This window comes from Meleagris gallopavo, chromosome 14 (genome assembly GCF_000146605.3).
Source record: "Meleagris gallopavo isolate NT-WF06-2002-E0010 breed Aviagen turkey brand Nicholas breeding stock chromosome 14, Turkey_5.1, whole genome shotgun sequence".
Lineage (NCBI taxonomy): Eukaryota > Metazoa > Chordata > Aves > Galliformes > Phasianidae > Meleagris > Meleagris gallopavo.
The window spans coordinates 8,679,932-8,687,426 of record NC_015024.2 but is presented as its reverse complement, the minus strand read 5'-3'; the positions used below and the strand labels follow the sequence as shown (position 1 = coordinate 8,687,426).

Here is a 7,495-nt window from a genome sequence, read left to right as displayed (position 1 = left end):
GTCACCACAGCGACTCACGCAGGGGTGCGGGCCCCGCAGTAAGACCCGCCCGGCCGCTCGGCACACAGAGGACGCCGCCATCTTGTCCGTACAGCGACCGAGGGGCTGTAGTGCGCCTGCGCAAGCAGGAGGCGGAAGGAAGGAGCTGAGGGGCGGGGGGGCGCATGCGCAAAATGCTCAGCGGCGCTCGTGGGCGGAGACGCGCATGCGCGCGGGGACAGAGAGCTGGTCCTCGGTGCTGCGCCACCTTGTGGTGGGAGGGCGCGATGACGGAAAGGGTTTGGGGCAGGGACCGGTCACCGGTACGCGGTCACCGGCACAGGGACGGGACCCCGGCTTGTGCCCGTGCCCGTTGTAGGTCTAGACGACGGAAAGGGAGACACGGTGGTTGCGCCCGCAGGGAGCGGCGGGTCACGGCTGGCCCAGCAGCGCCGTCGTTTGCACAGATGAGGCATAGCGGGCTGAGGACGCCTTTATTGAGGAAGCCGCGCTGCGGTGGAGCCGTGATGCCCTTCGGGCCCTCGCCGTGCTGACAGCCCGCTGCCGGCAGCACAGCCGCTCCGCTGCCGGGGCTCTTCGCCTCGCCCCAAGCATGGGGCAGGCCGGCTCCAAGCTCCCCACGCTGTCCCACAGAGGCTCCAGGCCCCGTGCAGGGAGGCGGTGAAGCCCTCCCGGCAGCATGGTCCCGTTCCTCCGTTGTCTCTTCTGCAGGGCTACATTTTGGTGCTGAGGTTCGCCTAAGGAGGCAGAGAAGCAAGTCGGCTCTGCCGTCCCACAGCGCGGTGGCAGTGGGGATGGCGGGGCTGGGTGCTTACTGGGGCTGGGCGCGTCCCCCCATTGATGTGGAGCACGGCGTCATTCACCGAGGGGAAGAAGCAGTGCTTGGTGATGGTCGAGCTGAAGAAGTTGCCCCGTTCCAGCTGGGCAAGAACAGATGCTGCACAGAGGGAGAAGCATGTGAAGCTCTGGCACCTGGCCTCCGCCCAAATGAGCCTCCCACTCCCCTGTGCTCCAAAGGATGCCCTGGACAGCCAGTATCGCAGAGCTCACACTGGGACTCCAGAGCAATGTGCAGCCAGTGGGGACCACCTGGCACCCCATGGTGTGGCTCTGCAACTGCTCTTCTTTGGGGAAGACCTAGGGTAGGGGACAACATAGAGGGCGCAGCAGCCCCGTGGCCAGCAGCTGTGTCCCACAAGGGTGGCTGTTCCCTGCAGAGGCTGATAGCTCTGTGGTTTCTCCTCACCTGGGCAGCTGGCAACAAAGACGTCCACTTCTATTTCATGGAAATCCCTGAAGATCTGCAAATCGTAAAAATCATGTCAGGGAAAATGGATGAGCAGCTGCCATCTGGCTGTCCTGCACCTGCACCATCCCTGATCCCTTACATTCTTCAGGATTTTGATGGAGACTGTGTCCACAAAGTTGACGGGGCTGAAGTCCAGGATGACAGCATGGAAGTCGGGTTGGGGCAGTCCCAGGGAGCGCAGGGTGGGTTCAGCAGGTGTGCCGCCCTCCTCCCCACTCAGCTCAATCACCGCAACGCCTGGCCCATTGCACTCAGCCTCTGTGTCCTGTGGGAAGACCCCTTCACCATGTGGGTGCTGGTGGCACTCTGCAGGGCAGAGTCCCCCCAGGACCCTGGATTTGTCCTGCCCTGTAGTGCATGGGGGTTTGGAGGAGCTGTAGTTGTGTTATGGTGGTGGATGTGCCAGGAGCAGGCACTTTGCTCACACCAAGTCCCGCTTCTTTCCGGGTCACTTTGTGGGCTCACCCCAATGACTGGAACTGGCCTTATTAGACTCCTCTCCCCAGTCAGCCTTTGCTCTCACTCTTCATTTTGATGATTAACTTGCCACAGACTATGAATGACTCACCAGCTCCCCCACCTAATCATTAATGACTGCAGCCTCTTCCACTGACGTTAAAGGTGATGCTGATAACCCAGATGCGTGCCAATGCCTCTCCCTGTTTGGTGGCTGTGGGCCAAACTGGGAACTCTATGGGCTGTCTAGCATGGGCAGAATGCTAGGGCCAGGCAGGGAAGTGGTGTGGGACAGCACGAGAGGGGTGTGCTGGGAAGCACCTTTTTCCTCTTTGCCTTCTCCTTCTCTGCTTTCTTTTGCTGTTTCTTCAGTTTCTTGAGTGCCTTCTTCTTCTTCTCGATCAGGCGATCCACATTGATGCCGCTCTGCAAACCCATACAGCCCCATGGCCATGGTGTCAGGAAAAGGGGCAGAGCCTAGGGGGCTCAGTAATGCCATGGAAGTATGTGAGGGACACCATGCTGCTGCTAAGCCAGTCTTGATGTCCGGGACCACATCTCCCCTGGCAGGCCACAGGGACCTGGGTGTTGTACCCTGCCTGCTGTGCTCAGGGCAGATTTTCCTACCTTCTTCTTCAGTGCATCGGAGTACATCTCCACATTGGCAAAATAGATGGTGGAGGAGGAGCGGAAGATCTTTATTCCAGGGACCTCATGTGCCTGGGGATGGATGCAGTGGGTTTGCTACCCTGTGGACAGAGATGTGCCCCTTCTTGCCCTCCTTTAAAATGCCCTGGGGTGCTCCTTCTTCTCCCACCATGCCAGCACCTTAATGCTTTTACCTTCTTATATTCAGCCACATCCTTGTAGACATCAGTATCGGTGACACGCCCCAGGATGGAATAGTGGGGGCTGTGGAGAGCAGAGCAACAGGCTGTTCCTGTGGGCTTCCTCTGCCCTTGGGAAACAGTACCAGGTCCCCAACACTTACCTCCTCAGCAACCCCGCACCAGGGACATCCTAGTGCCAGCCTTGGGAGTTAGTACAAATGTCCATGCTCCCCAAGGACCACATCTCCTTTGTACCCAGCCCAGCCTGAGGGTACTCACAGCTGCGTCCGGAAGATGACAGTGAGCAATGCGAAGGCCACTGAAGCTCCCAGGCCAATGTCCAGGTTCAGTAAGAGGGTGGCTATGAACGTCACTACCCAGACCATCTAGAGAAGGCACAGTCAGTTGTGGCATGGCCTAATCCCATGGCACCATAAGCCCTGGGGAGGGCCTCTCAGGGCCAATCAGTGCCCTACCAGGTCCACACGGTTGGACTTCCAGAGTGTGCGGAGGTCTGTGAACTGCTTGAACATGCCCTTGAGATTGATGATGATGATGGCAGACAAGATGGCCTATGAGAGAAGCCTGCATCCATGAAGGTATCAAGGGCACATCTGGGGGGCACTTGGCTGTGCCCCACATCCAAGGCTACCTCCAGTCACTTCCCACCCCAAATAGAGCATCCCCCTCTGTGCTGCCTTGATACTGCATGTGCAGGACTGGGAAGTGATGTGGAGGCTGTGGGACTGGCTGTACCTTGGGCAGGTCATGGAAGAGCTCTCCGATTTTCAGGATGGTTACCAGGATGACCAGGGATGAGATGACACCAGCCACCTGAGGGGAGAGATGAAGGCCAGGGTGAACCTGGATGTTCTCCTTGCCCTGGCCCATGCCTCCCCATGTTGACACCTCAGTGTGGGGATGTTGAGAGGGATTTTAGAGAGCAGAGGCAGGCAGAATCACCTGCACCCACCTGGCTGTTTCCCCCTGTGCTCTCCTGCACCAAGCTCCGTGACATAGAACAGCTGATGGCGAAACACTGGAAGAAGCCCCCCAGAAAGTTGGAGAGGCCCAGAGCAATCAGCTCCTGCAAGGACAGAGAAGCACCATGCATCCTGGGGCTGTGAGCTGTGAAACACTACAAAGAAAGGGGCTGCATGTGTCAGGGCATCACCTGGTTGCTGTCCACTTTGTAGCCATGCTTCAGGGCAAAAATCTTACCCAGGGAGATGCAGATAGCATAACCCACCACAGCAATGGCAAAGGCATTGCCCACCACCTGCCCAAAGTAGCTGGCGTTAGGGACCACAGGCGGCTTCAACCTATGTCCAAGGCAGGAAGATGGGGCTCAGGAGGAGACCTCGTGGGCAGCGTGGTGCCCCAGCACAGATGCCCTTGCCACCCAGCCCCACTCACCCGCTGGGGATGTTGCCCACCACGGAGATGCCATACTTGGAGTTCAGATTGACACCATAAGATATGCCGGTGGAGATGATGATCTGTGGGGGTAGCTGGGTGAGGCAGGGCCTCCCTGCAGAAGCACACTCATGCAGGAGGACAAGGGGATGTGCCCTGGGGCCACCTTTGCGGAGCACCCTGTCCCACCCCCCGTCACCCTGCAGGGCACAGAGACATCTGTGGGTGATGGCACCTGCCCCAGGCCATGGCTGTGTCCCCTTGGGGAGCTGGGACAGCTCTGAGTACCGTGATGAGCTCGATGGGGATGGGCATGGGGAGCTTGGCAGAGAACTTGTGGTTGAGCTCTTTCACAATGAAGATGGCCACCATGGCAATGATGGCTGTAACCAAGGTCCCCACGTTGGTCTCTGGCAGCTTCTTGCAGATCTCAATGAAGGTCTGGAGGATGCAGGAGGGAAGGAGAGAAAGCAGATAGATAGCTTGCTGTTAGCTCTTTTGGGGAAACTATGTATCCTGTAGGTGATGCTTTACCACATCTGGGGATTCCAGGGCGTCAATGAGCCCCTCACTCACCACAAACAATGAGAGTGGCCCTGAGTGCTCTCCTAGGGAGACACCAAAGACATTCTTGAGCTGGGAGATGAGGACATGCACAGAGGCAGCAGTAGTGTAGCCACGCACTAATGGGTCTGAGAGGTAGGTCACCACAAAGCCAAACTGCAGGAGGCCCAGGGCCACCTGGAAGGAAAGGTGACAGGAGGAGGTCCCACAGCTTGTGGGCATGGGGACACCACAGCCACAAGTCCCTGCTAGGTCCTTACCTGGAAGATTCCTGACAGGACTGTGATGGTGGCTACCAGCTCTACCCTGGCAGCATCCCGTTGTGCCTCATTGACTGCTGTAACATTGGTGCCATTGATAAACTCCATAAAGTCCTCACTGGGCACCAAGGAGTCCGTCACGCTGCCAATCATGACAGATATGACAGCGAAGGGACCTGGGGATGTGCAGGAAAGGAGTCCAAGGTCAGCGCTTGGCAACCAGATGGGGCCTCTCTGAGAAAGTAGGCACGTGACCACTTGTTTGGTGTGCTCTGTTTTGGCCAACTGCCTTCTTGGTGGGGTAAAGTGAAGGCAGAAGAAAGGCCCCTCCACCCACTTGCTCATTGGCATGGCAACTCTGTGCCATAGATAAAATCTCATCCCTCTCATTCTCTCCCCCTCCCCTCCGTTCCCATGGCAGCACACAGTCCCTTGGCTTACCCACGGAGTTGTGTCTGGATGTCCCGAAGAAGAAGTAGAGGAAGACAGGGTAGAAAGAGGAGTAGAGGCCGGTGACAGGTGGCAGCCCAGCAAGCAGTGCATAGGCAAGCCCTGGGCACAGAAGAGCAAGGAGAAATGTTTATGGATGGATGAGTTCTGGCCCTCACTCCTTGGGAACATCACGCAGGGCACGGCATGGGGACACATCACTCACCCTGGGGCAGGTGCATGATGCCCACACTGAAGCCTGAGGCAATGTCCCCAAGCAGCCAGTCCTTCACTGGGTAGCGAGGCAGCCAGCGCAGGACAGGTAAGAAGCGGAAGAGCAGGGACTTAGCAGTGGAGGCTGAGCATCTGCCGGGGAAGGAGTGGGAGCCAGGGCTGAACGTAGGGGTACCAGCGCTGCTGGGCAGCAGAGGAACCTAGAGATGCAGCCCTGCAGGGAGCACCCAGCTCTATTCTCCCAGCCCTACCTTGCCTTCCGGAGGCAGTCGCGTGTTGAAGTCTTGCTGGGAGGTTTCCTCTGTGCCAGCTCCTCCAGGTCAGCCTCACTCAGAACTTCCCCGTGGGGCTGCCCGGGTCGGCGGTTCAGCACCATCTCTGCCGCCATGGCCCCTGGCTCTGCTGCACTGCTGGCAGACGAGAGATGGCTCAGTTGCACCCAGGGAGCCAGGCAAGGGGCAGGGAGGGTGCCAAGGCCACAACAAGAGATGCCTTGAATGCGGCACTGGATTGCACTGAGTCCAATCCATCCACCTCTGTAGGACAGCCTTAGTGCTGACCACCTTTCTGCTCCATCCAGCCCAGTCCAGCACCCTATACGTACTGCAGCACATACAGGGCAGCAAGCCAGCACTACTGCAAAGCAAAGCCCCGGCCAGCCCTGTAGCCTTTCCTGCAGACTTTGTCCCTTTACACATGAGGGGAGCAGGAATTTCAACCCTTGGTGAGTGTCACTGGCTCACCAGTGCCCCAGCCCCCTGCACTGCAGAGCAAGGACTGAGCCAGGGGCACAGAGGTATGGGGTAGGAATGGGTTCATCTACACAGCCAGACAGAGATGTCTCTACAGCCCAGGAGCCCTGCCCTGCTTGTGCCAAGGTGCCTGCATTTCTAGGTTGCTCGCCCAATTGCAGCCAGATACATGAGTTGCTTATGGGATGCCCCAAGAAGCTTAAGACCCTGCATCTCCCCCAGCCCCCTTACCTGCTGCACCCACACCGGTTGGGTGCTGCCAGTTGGGTGCACACTCTGCTCCCTCCTATTAATACCTGCCTGTGATCTTTGAGACACCGCTCCCTCCCATCTGCCCTCCCTCCCACCCTGCCAAGATTCCTGGGAAGCCAGCACCTTATGACTGGGATTCCTGGGGGCACCCCTGTAGCCCCACCACGTCCCAGAGCAAGAACTATGGCCTGGCACAGCAATGCCTGCAGTCCCTGACCAGGGCACCCGGGGTACTTTCTTTGCACTGCAGCCCCTGCTTACCTGCTGGAAATGGGTGTGCTGTGCCCTGTGGACTGCCCCACTTTTCCCCAGAGTGCATAGACCTAGCCATTATCTTGTTCCAAAGTTCCCTGTCGGGCACCATCGAACTCTTTCACACCTTCCTGCGCTCCAACGCTATCTGCTATTGCCGTTATTTCTGGAGTGCTTCCAAACTATGCCTGGCCCAGATGCACAGTAGAAACACAGCCAGCCATGGATTGGGCTAACTGGCCCCGACTCCATGCAGTGTGAAGCTAGCGGGCAGGGCACAGCAGGAGTTGGGGAGTCCCAGTGGCTCTTTGGACAGGACCGCAATCTCCAGGGTCAAAGCAGCCTGTTCCCATCCCATTCCACAGGCAGGGAATCAGCCCATGGCAATCACACATTCAGCATGACCCATCACCTTGGCCATTGCATGCAGATGCTCAGCTTTCAGCAGCAACAGCACCAAATACACACCCCTTAATCTCTGCAGCATCCCATCAGTAGCTCTCAGTGCCTGCTCACTTGTTGTCTCCCCACTGATTATCTGCTCACCTGGCACTAAATAGGAGGCTGTCACAGGCCTCATCTAGTAGCAACTGATAGCACCAGATACCATTTACTGCCTGCTTATCACTCCAGATGCTGGTCCCTGTCTGACACTGGCACACCCAGCCCACGGCCACTGGGCCACCTGACCACAGCCCTGCCATCCAAGTATTCCCAGCAGCCCTCCCTTGCCAGCCAGGT

At 58.0% G+C, this 7,495-nt stretch overlaps 2 protein-coding genes across 4 annotated transcripts in view; both read right to left on the bottom strand.

Annotated features, from left to right (window-relative positions):
* Positions 1–147, bottom strand: part of LOC100549893 (cytochrome b-c1 complex subunit 1, mitochondrial) — a 9,033-nt gene extending 8,886 nt beyond the window's left edge. The window contains exon 1 of the mRNA XM_010718524.2: positions 19–147. Within this exon, the coding sequence (XP_010716826.1) occupies positions 19–81 (63 nt within the window). The 5' untranslated portion in view covers positions 82–147. The remainder of the gene's footprint in view (positions 1–18) is intronic.
* Positions 148–459: 312 nt separating this feature from the next.
* Positions 460–6,563, bottom strand: SLC26A6 (solute carrier family 26 member 6). Of its 3 annotated transcripts, none has more exons than XM_010718521.2 (20): positions 6,482–6,563; positions 5,750–5,908; positions 5,491–5,630; positions 5,277–5,387; positions 4,836–5,011; positions 4,588–4,752; positions 4,300–4,452; positions 4,012–4,094; positions 3,770–3,917; positions 3,569–3,682; positions 3,352–3,429; positions 3,072–3,167; positions 2,875–2,981; positions 2,608–2,677; positions 2,393–2,485; positions 2,087–2,191; positions 1,389–1,574; positions 1,247–1,301; positions 816–937; positions 460–737 (listed from the first exon to the last, which is right to left on the bottom strand). In XM_010718521.2, the coding sequence occupies exons 2-20, from the start codon at positions 5,884–5,886 to the stop codon at positions 714–716; spliced, it is 2,163 nt and encodes a 720-aa protein (XP_010716823.1). In that variant the 5' UTR covers positions 5,887–5,908; positions 6,482–6,563; the 3' UTR covers positions 460–713. The 3 variants fall into 3 exon arrangements, with proteins under 3 accessions (XP_010716823.1, XP_010716824.1, XP_010716822.3); XM_010718522.3 differs by having other exon boundaries at positions 5,750–5,905; positions 6,482–6,550; XM_010718520.3 differs by lacking the exon at positions 6,482–6,563 and adding an exon at positions 6,033–6,147 and having other exon boundaries at positions 5,750–5,905.
* Between the last annotated feature and the right edge of the window lie 932 nt (positions 6,564–7,495).

What these genes read in the sequence shown, in the direction of transcription:
- SLC26A6 (XM_010718520.3), bottom strand. Translation starts at nt 6,112, where the DNA reads ATGTGCTGCAGTACGTATAGGGTGCTGGACTGGGCTGGATGGAGCAGA. An exon ending in TCTTCCATGACCTGCCCAAG is followed by an intron (nt 3,168 to 3,351) that starts GTACAGCCAGTC and finishes CTTCTCTCATAG; the next exon opens with GCCATCTTGTCTGCCATCAT. An exon ending in AGTCCAACCGTGTGGACCTG is followed by an intron (nt 2,982 to 3,071) that starts GTAGGGCACTGA and finishes TGCCTTCTCTAG; the next exon opens with ATGGTCTGGGTAGTGACGTT.